This window comes from Cinclus cinclus, chromosome 3 (genome assembly GCF_963662255.1).
Source record: "Cinclus cinclus chromosome 3, bCinCin1.1, whole genome shotgun sequence".
NCBI classification, from domain to species: Eukaryota; Metazoa; Chordata; class Aves; order Passeriformes; family Cinclidae; genus Cinclus; species Cinclus cinclus.
In genome coordinates this window covers 53,414,479-53,434,759 of record NC_085048.1, presented here as the reverse complement: position 1 = coordinate 53,434,759, position 20,281 = coordinate 53,414,479, and the positions used below count along the sequence as shown (strand labels likewise).

The 20,281-nt window shown below is 38.9% G+C and overlaps 1 protein-coding gene across 1 annotated transcript in view; it reads left to right on the top strand.

Moving 5' to 3' along the window:
* The window catches only part of ARHGAP18 (Rho GTPase activating protein 18), a 66,443-nt gene that overhangs the window by 17,258 nt on the left and 28,904 nt on the right, over nucleotides 1-20,281 (top strand). Inside the window, exons 2-4 of the mRNA XM_062488804.1 lie at nucleotides 12,585-12,784; nucleotides 14,998-15,233; nucleotides 17,917-17,989. Of these exons, the coding sequence (XP_062344788.1) occupies nucleotides 12,585-12,784; nucleotides 14,998-15,233; nucleotides 17,917-17,989 (509 nt within the window). The remainder of the gene's footprint in view (nucleotides 1-12,584; nucleotides 12,785-14,997; nucleotides 15,234-17,916; nucleotides 17,990-20,281) is intronic.

Sequence of the window (20,281 nt, the reverse complement as noted above, 5' to 3'; positions counted from 1 at the left end):
TCACAGCTTTAGCAGTTGCCCTGAAAGATAAAAAGTTAGGGTTGAGACCTGGTGCACTTTTCAGCCTCTTTTCTTTTGCCGAGTTGGGAATGGACTTCTCTGCTGCCCTCTTTGTGCACTGGGTCTTTGTGAGGGGGTGTGGAGCAAACAGCTGGATCAGGACACATATGCATTGCCCTTTGCTCCTGCTGTGGCACGCCCTGCCAGCCTCCTAGTAAAGGAATTTCTCAAAGCAAGTTTGCCTTGTGTGCAGAGGCATGTGCAGCATTGTGTGTTAGCTCCTCTGGCAGTAGGTGAAATGCCAGCCACCACTTTTGAAACTGTTTGCAGATGCCACTTTCCTTATGCTGAGCCTAAACCCAGGTGGTCCATCCCTTGTAGCATCCTTGAGGCCTTTCTTTCTCTTATCCCCTTGCCATTGAGCATCTCTCTGATGTTTTGCTTCTGAACCAACCTGCATCCCTCAGAATCCCTGAGTGCTGGCCCACCTTGCACATGCTGCTCTCCTCAGCCCTTCCTGCTTCCTCCTCTCCCTCTCTTGTCCAGCTTCTCTGAAACTAGTTTTATCTGCTTTGTCATACTGGGTCTTTTGTTGGTGGTTTGTTTGGGCAATGAAAGTGGCTTCCTTACAAAATGTCTTTAGATTCCTGCATGAATTTCCTTGTTTGGGAATGCTCATAAAAATTCATTTACAATTTATTCTGAATGTAAGGATTATAGTGTAATAAATTGCCTTTGAATGCGTGCCAATTCCCTTCAAGCACAAACAGAATTACTGAATTGTGCTGTAAGCCTTATATTTGCAAGTAACAGGGTTATAGGCCTAACTAAGAGGTCCTTTAAGATGGTAAGAGCTAATGATTTTAGAGAGCTAATTGCCTTTAAAGGCACAAAAGTAACTTCAGTATCATTTCATGGCTATAACTGTACTTTACTAAATGGTCTTCACATTTGCCAGGATATCTTAAATCGGGTTTTGTTGCCATGCTTATTCTTTTCCAGTGTGAAAAGAAAAATAAATTATTTAAATCTTTCCTCTCTGCCTCTCAATAATGGAATTACAAATACTGTATCTGTTTCACTTCCTGGTTTATTCTCTTTGATATTTGTGGAGCCTGAAGTGATCTCACATAGGCTTTATTCTCTTCTTTGGGATCAGATTAGTTCCAGTGGTTTTCTTGGAAGATTACAGGAAAAAAGTATACTATTAAAATGTGTGTTATATGGTTGAGTATTTTCCCAATTAGCAGCATGAGGGTGGTTACAGGGAACATATTTTGTGGACATTTTTGTCATTGATATGAATTATTGAGAATGAAAAGTGTCAATATTGTAAAGGAAAACATCTGTGCCCATATGAAGCCAGGTGATATAGAAGGCATTTGGAAGGAATGAGAAAGGTAGGTCAGTTGACCATGGGGCAGAGCCAAAAATGTGACAAAGGAGATTTATATGAGGCCCTTTCTTTTCTTACTTTCCTAGCCGTTTTTCTTTTCTTTTTTCTTTTTTTTTTTTTTTTTTAACTATAGCTTTAAACACAATTAGGGTTGAATATAAGGGAAATATACTGAGTGTTTGTTGAGTTTGAAATTGACTTCTGGTTTTCAGTGGGATTTGGGACCAGGTGAGCAGTCCCAGCTTTTCCAAAGGTGTGCATGGCTTACAAACCAGCTGCTAATGTGGTGCCACTTTTGTGATTTTTACCTGTACAGATAACCCACATTGTATTGTCCCCTTGTTTTCCCTTCTGGTGGGTTTTACTCTCCCAGGAATAGCTGATTTTCTGAAATGTGTGATTTGGAACATATATTGATATGTATGTGCAAAAAAATTAAGAATGTGAATCCTAAGGCACTAAGAGTCTTCATTCAAATGAGAATTAAGAGGGTCAGAATGTCAGGACCTGAAACAATGCAGTCGATTTCATTTTGTCAGTACAGAAGTAAAACCAATGCTGATTTCTTCTCATACTTCTCAGTTTAGCTAGATTGTGATAATTTCATTGAAGTCTGAAATATATTATGTTGTGATGTTTTTGGATTTAAAATAATCTCCAAATCTGAGTCCTTGAGAATCATCTTTTTCTAAAAGAAACAAGCAGGCTTCTGGATATTGTGGTTGTAGAATAAAGATAAAAGCATGCATTGAGTTGAACAGCTTGGATGCTGGAATGTAGCAGTACCCCCAAACCAAGGAGACAGAGCTGGTGCAGTCATTTTGTGGGGAGAGGCTTTATAGCTGTACTTGTTAGTCCTGAATTCTTTCTTGCTTTGTGTGGAGTGGTACAAGGTCATGTTTTTCCTGAAACAGCCTGAGATGGCTTAGTCAATAACTTCTTTGGCATCTGTTCAAAAGTGTATATGCTATAGTTCTAGCACCTCTTTTGTTAATAAATCATTCCACATCATATATCGTAAGTGGGGTGCCAGTGGTCTGCATAAGAATCACAGAATATGCTGAGTTGGAACGGTCCCACAAGGATCATTGAGTCCAACCCTCAGCCCTGCACAGGACACCCCAAGAGTCACACCATGTGCCTGAGAGCATTGTCCAAATGCTTCTTGAGCTCTCTCAGGCTTGGTGCTGTCACCACTTCCCTGGGGAGCCTGTTCCAGCTCCCAGCCACACTCTGGGTGAAAAATCTTTTCCTGATACTTATCCTAAAGCTCACCTGACACAACTTCAGGCCCTTCCCTTGGGTCCTGTCACTGGCTACCCCAGAGAAGAGATCAGCTCTTTCTCTTCCCCTGACAAGGATGTTGAAGTCTGCAATGGAATGTCCTCTCAGTCTCCTCCAGGCTGAACAGACCAAGTGACCTCAGCTGCTCCTCATATGGCTTCTCCTCAAGGCCCTTCACCATCTTTGTTGCCCTCCTTTGGATGCTCTCTAATAGTTTAATATCATTCTTATATTGCTGTGACTGAAACTGCACACAATATTCAAGGTCAGTTTATTATTCATTTTAGATAGAGTATGTAAATTTATTACTTTGCCATAATTATAATTTATGTTATCAGAAGGGGAAAACAGAGTCCAAATGGCTGTGTAGGAACATGAGCTCCTGTCAAAGGGAATGTCGTGAAATATTTTAATCTTCTTAGAAGTGCTGCATATATTTCAGGCAGATTAAGTTTTGGCATTGTATCTGGAATCTGCCATTTCTAGTGCAGCGAATTAGAATGTTAAGTGCAATAGCCTGTGCCATTGCGACAATTTCTCTCCTGTTTTCTTCAGTCACAGACTGGGGTTGGAAAGTAGTTAGGTTATGTGCACAAAGGTAGAAAAAAAATCTTATATAAATAGTAATGAGGGTGTGACTGAAAGCAATGCAGAGTGTATATATATATATATATATATATATATATATATATAAAACTTTTTAAACTTTGAGTCTGGCAACCCTAACTTTGGCCTGTTTTGTATTTATTATTCATGGAGGGGTTTAAAATGCCAGTTGATGGGGCTTTCTGGATTTTTGGTTTCATTTGGTTTCGGTTTTCTTTGTTGTTTTTTTTGCTGTTGCTAATCTCCAGAGCAGTTTTGAGCAGGTATTAACAGCAGCTGATGGTATTACAAAAAATCCTGAGAGACCTGATTCTCTTTGCTCAGCCATTTTTTATGCTCATTTAGAAAGTGAGTACTGTTTTATACCTTCTCTGCAATCACTTTGTACTCTTTGGAAAGAAAACAGAGCTTTGCCTCAGTTCCTGCTTCTCTGGCATTTTCTTGGAGCTTAAGGGGGATTTTGGGGAAGTTTGATTGCATTTGACATTCAAAATGTTCTATAAGGTTACAGAGTAGCCAAGATAAAACTATTTAATGTGGGAGAGAAGGAATGCTAAGTGTCACTTCCTGAAAAATTCTGTAAATTTCGTTACTTCATTACTGTTATTTTTCCATGTTCTGTATTATTCTCTTGAAAAGACTGAATTGCAGGAGAGTTTGCAGTCAGCCATGGAAAGAGTCAATGTCACAAAAGGTAGAAAAGAAAGGATGCATCTGTTACAACAGGTGACGAGATCTTGGAAATAGAATGAAAAGCAGCCGTACAAGCCCAGACTGAAGTTTCTCTAATGACTTGTAAAAGCTATGAAGCACTTTAAGGATGCTAAGAAATATTTTTGCATTGTTCTGGACACCAAATGTCCAGACTTAGTCTTGCTCAAGGGTTGCCCATTACTTATGAAATGTTGTGATACTGGCTTTTGTTTGATGGGAGGTTTTAACAATTAAGTTTAAAAAACCCTCTTTTTAATATGTTAAGTCTCGTAAAAAGATGAAGTTTTCATTTTCAAAACCCAATTTTTCTTCATTTAGATAGTGTCACTACTCTATGGCTTTATGTGTAGTTCACTTATTTAGGTCAACCTGCTTTGATGGACACATCAATTCCAATTTGATTTTTTTTTTTTTTAACAGAAGAAGACTTTGAAAAATGCTCAAAACTCCACTGCAAAATGCTGGTTACTGTGTGTAGGGGTTGTGTCTCAAAAGTGTCTCAAACATTGGGTTGAAACCATTAGAATAAGTGATTCGGTAATAAAAAAACTGCAGCTTTTCGTAGAAATCATGACAAATCAGGATGCCCTTTTGATAGGGACCATGGCTATAGAAAAGTCTGGCAATCACTTCCTGGCTGGTGATCCAGGCAGGAATGGGGAGCTGAAGCCACACAACTGCTGTAGCCCTTGAATTACAGCTTTCTTGATTAGTTCAGTTAGGAAGTTTTTGCATCTTATGGTGCTGCTTGGGTTCTTAAACTGAGGGAAGAGATGGGGAGAGCTTTGGGTTTAGGAGCTTGACTTATTCCCACACTTCTTGTAGCTCAGCATTCAGGATGAGAAGTGGGACAGGAGATTTTAGATTTGACAGGATTTAAGAAGTCCTATATTTCTGTTTAAGGGTACAGCGTCTCATGGATGTGATTACTCAGCAAATAGTTCTCAAAATGAACCAGTACTAGTACTCATAGGTATTTTTTTGGTTGTTTTAATCTAGCTAGCCTTTGTACTAACTGAATTTAAAATTACTTACACAGATTACTGTACTTTGTAACTCCTATGTCAACAAGATAATTATTCTTTGAGAGTGCTGTTTTGTTTATAGCCACAGTGCTGGAGTCAATCACAAACCCACAACAGCAAAGCTTCCTTTCATCTGTCTTGCAGTGTGCCATGGGGGCAGATCTCAATCTTTAACACTCAGTGGTCCAGTGGTGAAAGACTTCAGAGATCTGAGAATTATTCTTGTTTCTGTCACTGATTTACCCCATGAGTTTGAACAGCAGGCTTCACCTCTCTGAGCCAAGTACCCACCCACTTTTTCTCCCCCTCTCTTTTTGTGTCTTGTTTATCAGGTTAACACATCTAAGCATGTGTTGGTGTGATGTCCAGAATCAGTGAGCCTCATTATCAGCTCAATGTATGGCTGCAATAATACTGCTAAATAATTTTTATGACTCTCTTTGCGTGGACATTTCAGAAGTTGCTGCTGTAATGTAGCTGTAGTCAGCTATGTTTTTTGTTGTCTTGTGTAACTCTAAGAAAACTCTAGTTTATTGCAGCTCTAGAAGATGTGTCTGAAGGGCAGCAGTCCTCAAGACATTACCTGTACAAGAATTCCAACAGCGGTGGTTAATGGCTAGGATTGAAAGACACTTTTAAGACCAAACATTTTATTTTCAGTGTACAGCTTTTAAAGAGATGTAGTTGTTCAGTTTGACAAATAATTGCATTAATTGATGTTGTGTTTTAAACCCAGCTAGCAATCAAGCACCACTCAGTCACTTCCTCACCAACAGGACTGGGGAGAAAATCAGCAGGGTAAAAGCTAGCAAAATTGTGGTTTGAGATAGAGACAGTTTAATGGAGAAAACAAAAGCCATGTGCACAAACAAAGCAAAACAAGGCATTAATTCCCTGCTTCCCGCAGGCAGGCAGGTGTTCAGCCATCTCCAGGAGAGCAGGGCCCCATCACATGCAGTGGTTACTTGGGAAGACAAACTCCATCACTCCAAATATCCCCTCCTTCATCCTTTTCTGCCCCACTTTATATACTGAGCATGATGTCAGACAGTCTGAAGTATCCCTTTGGTTAGTCTGGGTCAGTTGCCCCAGCTGTGCCTCTTCATGACATCCCTGATAACAAGGCAGTATGAAAAGCAGAAAAGGCCATAACACAAAAACAATAACAAAATAGCAATGAAAAACCCCTCTATATTATTAACCCTGTGTCGAGCACAAATTCAAAACACAGCCCCATTTTAGCCACCATTAAGTAAATTAACTATCCTTAAATTAGCACACTTAATAATGCAATTTTCTTTGTTTTATTGGTATTAGAAATTGGCTGATAAAAACAAATGCTTGGGAAACTCTTGAATTAAAAACAGTGTTTAAAACTCCCATAAGTATTGTTTGGTAGCTGTGGAAAAGGACCATATTTGTTTAACCCCGAAGAGTTGAATCCAAGTTAAGATTACACCCAGTAATTAAGTTGATGGCCTTTTCTCCTGTTGCCCTCATGACACTTTTTATAGGTATGAAAATTTTTATGCAGTAAAGATCCAGGCCTGAATTTAGAGTTCCAAAATTTGTCAAAAGCAGGTAGAAAAAAGGACCCTGCAGAGAAATGCCTAAACTGTAGGCTAAAAAGGTGCTTCCCTCTCCTCCCTTTCACTTGTTTTTCATCCATCATTGCATTTTTTTCCAAGAAGAAAATAACAGATTCTGAAAACTGGTGTACTTCTGCTTCATACTTATACAGTATTTAGTAGCTGGACTTTGTCCTTTCTTAGAGTCAGTAAGCATTCCCATTCCTGCAGTAATCCTTTTAGAGGAAATGCACATCTCTTTTAGCAGTGTTAATCTTTTATGTTTGGTTCAGCGGTACATTTGGATTCCCTAGTTTTTTTGACCATGAGTATCCTTGCATTTAGTATTTCTGTCTTTTGGTATATTTGCACATCTAATACATGCATACACATATGTATAGTATATACCATACAATTTTTGTGCTATACAATTATGCTTTTGTAATGTTGAAAGGTTATATTCAGATACAAAATTAGTGATTAGAACTACAAAAATGACAAAGATTGTTTTTTCTCATCACTCACTGTTTCAGAACACAACATAGGCCTTCATTCTCAAGTGAGAAAAAATGACTTTAAGAACAAAACTAGCTTTCTGCAAAGTGAATTTATCTGAAATGCTAGTGGAAGTGCACCTTACAAACTGATTCATCTCCAGCTGTTGTAGTTTACACATGACAAATATCAGTTATGAACTGCTAAAAAGGCAGTAGAACAGATGGGAGATTTAGTTTTCACAGGGAAAAAGATAAGGAATAAAGAGAGCTGCACTGTTATAAAATGACTCCTGATGAAATCAAAATCAGGGTGACAGAACTGGAAAAATTTACCACATTTTTATTATGACATAAATCAATGATTAATGTAAAGAGTTATATTTTCTTAAAGGCTGAGAAAGGACGTGCTTGGTCACAAAAGGAAAGGCTGTGAAGAAAACATTCTAATGCTCAAAAGATAGCCTGGAAATAAATCCCCATAGATGAGTGTCTATAGAGCAGGTATTTGTTTATTGAAACACTGGTGAGGGGGGTTTCTCCACCTAACTCACCCACCCTTGTCAAGTGCTGTGGTGTATTCATACAGTAAGTATTGCTTAGCTTCATATATAACTATAACATCATCACATATGTGCCTGAGCTAATTTACATAGCATGGTCTCATGGTTATTAGTTCTTTTGCACTGCACTTGTGCCTCCCCAATTCAGGGGTTGTCAGGGGTCTTTGATGAAGGCTTCCAAGGTTGTCTTCGCATCTGAACTTTGCAACTTTGTCCTCAGAGCATGTGCAGTTATGGTGTTCCTTGGCCTGTCTGGTCTTAACCAGCCTAAATGTTTTGTTTTGTGGCTAATTGGCTTTGTACTTGCCAATTTTTCATTAGTACTATACTTACCTATCTCTAAAGCTATCCACCTGGCTAGTTTTTTCTTCTGTTTTTGTCTATTCAGCATTAAGCAATTAATTAACCATATATTAACCATTACATTGTATAAAAAGTTATTTATGTTAGGTTATATAGGTATAAAAGTTATGATTCAGGTTATATAGGTATCAGGTTATATTAGCTATATAAAATGTCGTGATTTAGATTATACTGGTATCCGGTTGTATAGATAGGTCATTATTGATATCGTATAACTCAAGCTATATAAGCACCTTTTCACTTTGATCTAAGATATATAGGCATCAATTTGTACACAATTCTTCTTTAAGTATCTGCCACAAAATGAAGCACATCATTACTTAGTAAAATAACTGAAATCTGGGTTTTTTTGCCCTTGATACATGTAATGAATGGTGTTCATTACAAGAATTGTTTTTAATGTCTCCCTTCTGGAAGACCTGGAGTGCTTTGTCTTGATCCTTGATGTTTCCAATCAAAAAAAGTGTTTCTAGTGGGTGGGGCAAGAAGATTAAATCTGGTAAAACACTATATTGAAGAATGAGTTTTATACCTGGAGGCTCTGTTTTGTACTGAGATAAACAGGCAAAAATCTCATTGGCTGCAAATGTCAGTGTCTGAGTATCAGAGGTCAGAACTGACTGTGCCATCTGGAAATGAGAGTATTGCGCTGCTCCTTGTAAAGCTATTTGAAGAGTAAACTATTTACAAGTAAGTGGAAATGGATGTTAATAAGGTTTTAATGGAGTTTTAATGTGTTGTTAGTGAAGACCCTAAAGAAAATATGAGTTTTCTGGGAGTGAAGGAACTGCTGGTGAATAAGCTTGCTATTTAGTAATCTGTATTGCTTGAAAATTGCTTCAATTGTGAAAATCAGCTGCATTTTCCAAATTTTAAATACATAAACTGGACACCTGAAAACAACAATGTACTGGAGAAGTAACCTACTTTCTGCAACTGCAGTAATAGCATTTTTTTTTTCCTATTGAGCCATATTTATTTCCTACTGATAGGTTTTGGAAAGCAGTTTTCTACAAAACTTCAAGGTTTACAACATGGGGCACTTGAAATACTTCTAAATTTTTAATGAGTCCATAAATGTGGAGTTAATTATGTTTGAAAAGATCTTTCAGATTCCCTATAATATTATTACTAAGGCTGATTACTTTTCCCTTTCTCTGTGTTGTTCTTGCCTTAACGTTTCCACCTCTGCATTTTTATTGTGCAATATACAGCAAGTGCTTACTAAGGATAAGTTTGGGGAAGGATTGAATTTCATGGAAGGTCACAGCAGAAAACTCATGTTCTTGTTTTGTCAACAGATATCTAAAAATAAAAATCTTAATTGGCAGCCTGTTTTTCCATATGCTATGAAATTTAATTTTTCTTTTCTCTTCTCATCTGCACCAAGCCTATGGTATGAAGACTGTCCTCATTATCTTCAAAAGGTCCTGTTTGTGCCTTTTGGTACCCTGGGGAAGGTTCATAGGAGAAACAGAGGAAGATGCCTGGTGGCATTCCTGTGCAGATTATGCACCAAATACAGCTTCACCAATATCTGTCTCTGGTGGAGTATGGAAGGCAAGAAACCTTGAACCAAGTGAAGTGAAAAAAAATCTGATCTGTTCTGTTAGCTGGAGCTTTAGCAGTTGCTCTCTCTGAGCCTGAGCCTCTTTCTGTCCTAGCCCACAGAAATGGGAATTGTGGCTATGAACAAATGCAGATGGCTTCAAAAGGTTTAGCAGTCTGAACAGAAACTGGGGATAGGGAGTTGATTGGGTGTCATCAGGGAAGGTAAGGGATCAGTGAGTGGAGTGTGAGTGGTGTGGCACTTGGCTCCTGAGGAGCTCATGCATTGCTGGGGCTGGGGTTGAGGATGGCAGCTGAGAATGGGCCTAAAGAAAAACAGATAGTGAAGGAGAGATTCAGAGATTCACAGCAGAGTGATGAGGTTTTTGTATGAATATTTCTCAACAGGATCCCCTACTCATTGATGTTGAACTGTCTCAGAGAGGTTTCACAAGTCATGGCAGTACCACCTGCTCAAAATTAGGAGTTGCTGTTTTGTTAATGAGGGGTGGAAAGGTCAAGCCAGGAGGAGCCTTGCAAGAAAAGCCGCTTACATTTGGTCAAGCAGAGCAACCCTGTGACCAGAGACTGAAGGGCAGGGCGCTGTCTCTGAGAGTTAATGGAGTGTTTGTGATGTACAGCAAATGCTCATAGGACACTGAAAAGGGCTTTGAGTGCTCTGTGCTGAGTGTCAGCTCTTTATTTCAGGACACAGGCTTCTCTTCTCAGAGACAGAACTTAGTCTGGAGAAGGTGACAAGGCTGGCTTTTATAGAAGGATTGGAGTAGCTCTGCCCTGTTAGTGTGGCACAGAGCCACAGCCTGTTGGAGCCTATTCCACCTCAGCCTGCCAGAGCTCCTCAAAGTGCATGCTTGTAATGCATTCAATCTGTTAGTTTTATTTTTTCGTGGTGTGTGGTGGTGAAGTTTCAGCTGAGATGGATCAGTGAGTGCAGGTTGTTCCAAAGGTAAAAGGCCACCCAAGAGCTGCTGAGCAGCTCCACAGGGTTAAACTGAGTGATGATAAGCTGAAATTTGACCTTCTTCAGGCAGCAGTTCAAGTGTCCAGAGTGTATTTGTGAGTGAGACCCAGCCTGCTCTGAGCACCTCCAGCTGAAGGAGGAGGGAAGGTTGGTCAAGGACTGGGAAGTCTGACCTGCTTCGACCACACTCAGCACCCCAGCTACCTGCTGGGGACACTTCTGTGACTCCAGGAACATGTTTCTGCAATGATAAGTATTAAATTCATAAGCAGCACAGGTCACACATGGGACACGCCTGTCAGGAGAGGTTTAAGAACTGAGGTAGCTACACGGAGAAGTTGTATTTATTTATTTATGCATTTACTGGGTAATGTGCACTACGAGCATGATGGTGTTATTGCCATTGATGTGAAAGCCGAACAGTCTTTATTGTTTTTGTTTGGTTTTTTTTCCCTTGAGCTTTCAAATAAGGGCAGGTTAAGCAATGGTGTTGAGGTGCACATTAGCTTGGTGATTAATTGTCATTTATTGACTTGCACTTGGAGCAGAGAGACAGGATGGATAGAAACTCGGAGTCCTTCCATGAGGCTTTTTACTTTTAAAGGCAAAGTCCATATGGTTAGTATTTCTTATCAGAGAATCAAGCGTGTCTGGTGTGAAAGGATTTGTGACTTGGACATGCGAGGAGCTTATCTTCAGAGAGAAAGGCATGGCTTTTTTACCTAGGGGCAGTTAACAAGCGTCAGTTGTCCTGAGATAAAATATAAGGACAAGAGACTTTAGTTTTAATACTATATAAATTTGTCAAGTCAGCTAGATAGGAAGGTAGGATTTAATTTACTGTGTTTACATTGTGATAAATCCACAATGCTTGGTCCATGATATGTTTTTTTCTCTAGGAATGAGTGGTATTTATTGCTTAACCACAAACCATGTCTTCTTTTCTAGAATATGGAGATAAATTCAGACATAAAGGACTTTGAAGTTCTTCCTGAAATACAAAGAAGTTGCTCTTTTTAACAAAAGGAAGCATTTTGATACACTGTTACAGTAGTAGTTTAGAAAAAGATTACTGAAAATCCTCATGTCCTCTACAAAAAGTAGGGATAACTCTGAAGTTAAATCAGATACTACTCATGTAATCAACTGATAATCTGAATCAGTTTGTGGCTTTTGATTTGGTATATTTGACTGTATGGGTGACCTGTAACTTCAATGATATCATTGCAACCTTTGTCCTTTTAAAGCTAAATTCTTTACTAGGTCAGTGGTCATTTTTGCCAGTGACTTAATGAGGTCAAAATGAGACCTAGAGGTTTCAACTTGTTGGTTTCTTTATTGTAGCTGCAGCTGTACTGAAGATGAAAGATTTTCTTGGAAACCTTAGCAATATATGTTTGGCAGTGTGAACCAAAAAACAGTAATGTCAGATTATAAAAATGGTAAGCTTTTGGTCATAGATGTGGCAAGATACAAACAAATAGTGTCTATGGTCTTTATTAAACATTTGGACTTGCCAATTTACTTCACAAACTGTAACTGCAGTAATACTACATTGTCCTTTCCCAGCTGTAATTAAGGTCATAGATACCAGAGTAAATATTAATAAAAAATAAAAGCAGAATAGCAAAGGGAAACAGTAATTGTACTGTCAAGCTGTAAGAATTTCCTCAGGCAGAAAGGCACTGTTGAAAAGTTCTTTAAGTGGTGATTTTAGCAAGACATGTTCCATGAATTTTGTAGACCTGACTGTTGAGAGTTGAGTTAAAAGTATGTGTAATGAGGATTGCTAGAACTTGGATTCATTTTTTCCTTTTTAAGACTAACTCCTGTGCTGTTCCAGATTGGGAGATGCAAAGAGCAGAAATATTAATTTGAAAATATATTCCAGATACTAAAAGTAATTTTTAATATCTTGGTTTTCTTGCTGACAGTGGTTTGGTATGATACTTTGACAAAATTCATGCTGCCTTCGCACATTTTAATATATCCTGGATCTTAAGATGTTAACCAAAAATCTCTTTTTGATTTACGTTTATAGCCGTCGGTCTGGACAGTATACAATGAACCATGACCATTCCAAGAAGATCCCTGATGGAACATCATTTGACCGCTCAGGATCCCAGGACTCCTTGGATGAACTGTCTATGGATGACTACTGGAAAGAACTTGAAAACATCCATGAAACCAGAGGAAATAATCACGAGGAACGAGTAGCACTTGTAGTGAAAGAGCCAGATGGTAATGAAATCTGTTCTTTCAATGTTCATCAGTTTGCTGATTTAGCGATTTTTCTTCAAGTCTTATTTCAAGACATGGCACCCACCTAATACAGATCAAAAAAGTCGTTTTCCTAAACATCTTGAAAATTCTGTTGCCTCTGATATCACCAGAAACAGGCAGTGCCCTGAAAGAGAGTTTTACCAGAAACGAGTGAAAGACTGGTTTTCCTTTGAATGGTATTTGCAGAATATCAGAAAGGTGCTTGTACTTGCAAATCACAACAACTGAACTATTTGCAGTTTACTGTTGAACTAACTTACCCTTTCATTCTTTGTGTATGTTGTTCGTTATTGTAGCTATTGTGGATAGAAACCTCACGCTTTAGAAGACAAGCCAATGATTAACTGGTTTAAGTTTAGTGAGTAACTTTCTACGCTTGTAACTATTGTGATTGTTCAGTTGTACTATTTTTGTTTCTCAGAAGCATGAATTATGGGCTGCTCCTTGGGGCATGGTCTTAGAGGTTGGGCAAATTTTTTTTCTTTTTTTTGTTTTTGTGTCTCCTCGGATAAAAGAGGAGTAATGTCCTTAATTCCAGTTTTCTCTCAAAAATTGTTTTTTAACAATGCAGTAGTTCTCTTTCTCCCATTCTTACAAGACCCAGAGTCTCAGTAAGTTAAAATGGTGAATTTTGCATTTTGGTATGGCCTCCACATGAGTGAGAAGATTGTGCTCTATGAGCTTGCAAAAGGATTTGTGCTTCTGCCTCCCTAAGCACTTTGAGAAGTCACTGCTCTGAAGAGCATAACAATGTGGTCCCTGGAGAAAGCAGCAAGGCTCCCAAGCCTTGTGACCAGGGAGCTATGGGGCTTTCTCCAGAGCAGCAGAGCCCATCGTTCTGCAGTACACAAACCTCTTCTCTTACTGCAGCTTCCTGTTGTGGCTATGCCTTTAGGCTCTGCAGCCCAGCCCCACCATTCCCATTGGATTTATGTGTAGCCTTCTTCCCCCTGGTTACTGCAGCTGACTCTGGCATGAAGCCTGAGTGAGTTAGCACAGTTGAGTTATCAGCTTGAGCATATATTGCTGTGCACCTCTTTTGGGCACGAGTACTCCTGAACGCGTGGGATGTTGCACCTGGCTGATGGACCTGTCTGAAACTCAGCCAGGCAAAGGCAAGGCAGGGGAGAGAGCTTGCTCACAGCTGCTCTGGAGCATGGGTGTAGCCCTTCTTTCCAGCCCTGATAACAAAACCTGAGAGTTTCTCCAGAGGCTCAGGATGTGGCTGCACAGCCGTAGCAAAATTCATACTTAAATTTTGTTGTCTTTTTTCTGGATGCTGGTAATATTAAGGAGCCCACTTGGACATGCTCTGGGCACAGTGGTAAAATGCAATCAGTAGTGCAGTTGATATGCCAGGTTTGGAGTATTTTTAGATATCTGATAAATGGAAATATTGCTTGAACATTTGAGAGAATTATTGGCATTCATCACAACCTCAACTGCTACAGACAGAACTTAGTGTTTTAGAGAAAATATAACTGGGGAGATACAGATTTCAGAAGCAGAAGTTTTGCCATTACTGACAATATTTAATAGCTTTCTCTTCTTTCGTGTGCAGTGATCTGTCAATAAAGGATACCTTATCAGCTCTAAGACTAAAGCAAAAATTGTTCTGTGGGCTGTCAGCAGGCTGGAGACCATGTCATAAGAGCTGATGAAAAAATACCATTAAGGTGACTCATGTAGGCTGGTTTGTCCTTCATTAAATTGAGCTAGTGGAAGGCTGTAGGATTAATGTATCAAGAAAAGTGGGCAGAACCATGTCAGTAAGAGAGCTAAAAAGAGTATTGAACTAAAAATCAGTGAAGCAGCAATGATCCGGCTTTCTGGCTTTTCCATGCACATTTTTATTTAGATGCATTTATAAAATGGTGTATGATTTTAATGGAAGTGCCATAGATTATTGTAAAGATTGCCACATAGCAATATATTTGGGATTAACTACTTTAAAAGCTTTGATATAATATATTATCATATATTAAACCTTTTGAGGCTCTTTACAAACAGTAGCTTTTTTCCAAGTCACGACAGTGTAAGTAATTCTTAGTTGTGTATCCCCTTGGTACTTTTCTGTGAATTATGTTAACTGTGTCATGTCATTAAAATCCAGTGTGCTTGGCAGTACTCAAAAGCCAATGTTTATGCCTCTTTCTGTTCAAATTGCTCAGAGGGAGAACTGGAAGAAGAATGGCTGAAGGAGGCAGGTTTGTCAAATCTCTTCGGAGAGAGCTCGGGCGACTCCCTGGAAAGCATGGTGTTTTTATCCACACTGACCCGAACCCAGAAAGCCGCGGTGGAAAAGAGAGTAGAGACTGTCACACAGACCATGAGGAAGAAAAACAAACAGCACCAGATTCCTGATGTCAGAGATATCTTCAGGCTACAAAATGACTCAAAGGGAAAAGTGAGTTCCTGTCGGTTGTTTCGTTTGATTCTGGCAAAGAGGGACCGCGTATGGATGGGGAGAGAGCAGAGTGGCACATGAAAGGGATATTTCCAGAGGATTTGCATCTAACTTCACTGATTTCCAAGGGAGTTTTTCACTAAATTTCCAGGGATGGTGCTGGTCCAGGTTTGACATTGCATTAAGCAATTTTAGTATTTATAAAGAAGTATGTATATTGGCCTCATCTTACTTAAAGATGATGAATAAAACAACAGCACGTTTTAATCAGAATTATTTTTCACACAGATGTTAAACGCATCACAACAATCACCCAAAGAGCTACCACAAGCCTACTTTAACCTTTGAGTGGTTACCTCTTAGTTACTGGTGCTTTTGTTTGTTTGTTTATTTATAAAAAAGGGAAAAAAGTGGGGCATTAGCCTAACTTCCTTGGTTTTGGCTAATTCTCTATGCCTATCAGCTGCGGGTGTAAACCCCATGCTAACTCCCAGTGCCTATGTGTGTTACACTGTGTATGGGAAGTTGCTCTTACAGGCCCCGAAGGGTCCCAGTTTCCCTTCATGGGATATTGAAGAGAATTCCTTTCCCATATACAGGAAAGAGGAAGGAGGGAAATGGAGACTATGATTAGAATTCCTTTTCCATGGAGAAGGGTGTGTGCCCTCTCTGCTCCCTCAGAGCACTGGGATCGTCAGCCATAAGAATGAGAGCTTATAGCATGACCTTATTACCTGACCTCAGCTCTGTCCCTCGTTCTCGCTGCTGACAGTGCCTTTCAGTGCACTGGTTGTGGTGATGGAAAACATGGTGAATTTTGAGGGGATTTAATTTCCTCCTTCCCTCAACAGCTTCCTCTCCTTCAGCAATTCCTACTAAGCTCAGTTGAAGTGTAGTGGGGGAAGTGTTGTATTCTGGAGGCACAACTTCCCTTTCACTGTTCTGCTTTGCCTATGGTTGCAGGAGAGGTATTAACTCCATAAAAGCTCTCTGGGATCTGATTTGTAATTGACTCTACCTAAAAATTACAAGATCTAATAGCAGACCAATTTAGGTAAAATATCATGTAGCTCAAAGCAGTATAATTTCTCTTTTTTTCTTTTATTTCAGTAAAGTACAAGAAATATTCATGTTCTGCTGTAATGTTTGAAAATCCTGTGTCACAGTGTTCAATAGATTTTTCTTCTCTTAAACTACATGTTTTGATATTGAAGACACCACTGAGAAGACTGTAGGCATTTGGGGTGTATAAAACAAATGGTTATTTATTAAATATAGGAGAGAAAAATCCTTCTAAACTTGTCTCCTTGACAGAAACAAAGTAATACAAGTATAGGTTCTCAAACTCGTACTCCATTCCTTTCTTCAAAGGAAGATAATTGTTCAGAAATCATTGCTTGTGATTATTCACCAAATCTGTCACCGAAAGCCTGTAGGGAAGTAGCTTCCACTACCTCCCCTGATAACTGGTCTCACTGCTTTGTTACTCAGACATCATTAGAAAGCTTTTTATATAACAAAAAGAGGACTGAAGCCACCTGCAGCTGTATGAAGTCATTCCAGTTTAATAATAGCCTCTGAAAATCCTGTAGCCTCCTTTCATCTGGAGGAAAGGTAAAACAATAGTGTTGATACATTGCATCAACACAGCAATTGTGTTAATGTTTCTCCTCAATTTCCTGCCATATTCCCAAAGAGAATCTGGACTTTTTGGTACCTTGACACCTTCCCATTCTGCTTCTGCTGCTTTGTGAAACAGAGATAATTTTCTGGACAATCATGCTAACTTCTTCCTCCTCTCAAGATACCTGATTTAAAAAAAAGAAAAGAAAAAAGAAAAAAAGTGAAAATGCAGACTGTGCCAGTAGGATAAATCTTTAAAACTTACACTTGTCTTCTCAGTAAGTACGGAGTTATAAATTGCTTGAGTAAAATACAATTAGAAATACAATGTGTTAAAATGGTCATTGTTAATTTGAGTTGCCAAAAAGTAAAAAATGGTATGTGGGTAAAAATGTATATAAGTCTATGTACACCCATATTTATGGGCATAGATTTTCTACGTGTTCTGAAATATTTTGTCTATAGTTGATGTCATCCAGTTCACAAAATGTCACATCTTGAGACTAGGTAGGGGAGCATTACAGAAAAGGAGAGAATGGTTCAAATCTTTTCCCGTTCTTCGTCTCCTTGAAGTGTCCTGGTTTTGCTGTTGGAAATCTCAGCTGTAAACACAGATATTAATGTCAGGCTGCCCTGTAAAAGGGATGGGATTGCTCTCTAGGGGAGGTAAACATGTAAGCTTTTTCAAGAGAAAGGAATTTGGTCTGAGTCAATCAAAATATCTCCTCCAGATTCCCTTTCCATATCCTTTCCAGTGCAAACTACAGCTTCAGGTCAGACTATGTTTTCTTATTCTTTGTCACTCTGGAAAATAAAGCCATTCACCCTTATAGTCTTCTAGGAAGAAGAGGAATTGACTTAATAACTTCCTTTTTTAATTGCCTAGGTTTCAGATCCCCTTAGACTTTGGCAAAGGGTTTTCTGCTGAAACACAGAGATGCCCTTTTGCATACCCCTGAATTGCAGGAGTGTGTGTTTTAATCCTGTACCGAGTCAAAGGACTTTCTATAACCATGCACTAGGTTTTTATAGGCATGCGTATTTATTGTTCCTTTCTTAGGTCTGTGATGGAAGTGAACCTTCAGCTGTGAAAACAAGTGAAAACAAAAATGAAACACATGATGGAACAAAAGGTAATGTCAAATTACTGTCTATTTTATTTGGTTTTCTTTTGGTTTGTAGGTGTTCAACTACTCAGACTAGTATGTGGGTCCATATTTTAAGTAACTTTTCAGCAAAATAAAATTAAGTTATAATGAGAAACCTGTCCTGGACTGCATTGTTGGTGTGTAAAATTTTAAGTGTGCCTGTAGGTTGTCCTTTGAGCCACCTGAGAAATGCTCCTTGTTATCAGGGATCCACTTGTCTGGGAGAAGCCTCTTGTAGCTTACGTTCAGGCTGTTTCTGATCCTTAATTTATAGCTTCTGGTTTGTCTCTGCTGTACAGTACAGGAAATGAAGTTCTATGCATAAACTCATCAGTGCATACAAAAGAATAAAACCAAATGGATGATAAGAAAAAAAAAGAACTGTCTGGACACAAGCATAAAAAAAAATGGTGAGAACTGGCTATATACCTGTAGCTCAAATTAAAGGAAAAACAGGGATGAAAGAAAAAAGGTTGTGTGCCTTTTCAAGGAAAATGGAAATGAAAGTGTTTTGTGTGCCTAGGATGTGTTCACTGGCATGTGATCACACAAGAGAGGTGCAGTACCCATGGAAGACACTTTCCTCTCACTGCCAGGATAGTACATCACAGAAGTTCCTAGCTGACTCCATAGTTTCTGTTTTGAGAATATGAATTCTGATGAAAGCCTTTGACGAAGCTTTCTGCTGTTCTTCAGGTCCAATAGTAAAAGGGTGGCTGTCCTGCATCACGTTAGGTTTCTTCAAAGTAAGGGTTGTACTATGTCTGTTATACCACCCTACCACCCCTGTAGAGATCAGGTTATATGTTATGTTATATATCAGGTTATCTAGTTTCATATTATATGTTTTTGCTTCTTCTGGAGGGCTGGATAGCACATAGATGTTACACTGAGCCCTATACCCATATGCAGCAGGCAGATTAAGTTACCTATTGCAAATTAGCTAGCTGTAATTAAGCCACCAAGTAATGTTCTGCTTCAGTTCTAGAATACTGACCAGTCAGAAAAATTGTTACTTTAGAGTTAGACTTGGAAGACTGCAATGGACAATACAGAATGTGCATGGAAGTTGGAGTGGGAGACATGAATATAAACCAGCCCTGAATAACACTGAATCTGTGTTTCCAGAAGTGTGTATTTTCCTCCCACCCTCTCAGCAAACCTCACTCCAATAAGAACAGTAAAAAAATTGGGAGGAGTGCCAGACTGCTGGTTCAGCACAAGGGAAGGAAGAGATGCCTGGTACTTTGTCAATAAACTTCACTGTAGGATTCAGAGCTGGAAAATTACCAAGCAATTATTGCAGAGTTTTATCACATCTGGTTCTTTTATTCCACGTGGCCCTGATGAACCCTTCAGAAATGGGAAGTTCTGAAAGGCAAATCCCATATGCTAGCTCTCCTCAGCACAGATTGTGATGTGCATGGCAAATGCAGCCTGCTTACATCCTGATACACTCCTGCTTTAGTCAACATGCTTCAGTGGGTTCTGCTCCCATGATTGGAGCAGGAAGGAAAAATCAATTCAATCTGCAGTCAAACCATGGAAGTTTGGTGATGTTAAAAGCATGCACCTGGTTCTGTGCTTGATCTTCTCTCCAGAATGATCAGCAAATAAGTGTTATACATGCAGCGAATGAATTTAAGGCAAAAAGTAAACAGTGCCTGATATTTCAGAGGTACTAAATATTTATGAAATCCAAATCCAGGGGCATTATTTTAAAATGAAAACCCTCTTTGACACAGAAGTAGTCCCAGTTTTACCTGAAAAAATGAGAACATAATCTCAGACATTATTAAAAAAAGCTGAAATTGATACATCTTAAAATTGTTATGGTAAAAACTTTGCTTGGCCATACTCCAAAAGTGATAACTATTCCTAATGGTATATTTGAATGCTATATTCCCAAGGGCTTCTGCCATACTGAAGTTGCTAGTGGTTTGCCCTTAGAGCACACTTGGGCTATGTGAACCTGTTCTCATTTCTCCTTTTTTTACCAGTCCAACATACCTTGTTACTTGACTAATTAATATATACAAACTCACAGGTTAGTGAGTGCCTTTGTTTCATGTAGGTAGGGAGTGTGTCTACAGGAAACAAAAAGAAAATTCAAAATCATGTATTAAGCTCTCAAAAGGCATTATCATTTTAACAATCCATGACATTCACTAAAGGCCTGCAAAGCTAGGAATATGTTCAATAGATACTGAAGAAAATAAGTAATTTTCTTTGGAATCCTGTGAAAAGGAGTAAATAACTGTGTTGGTTGAGACCTCT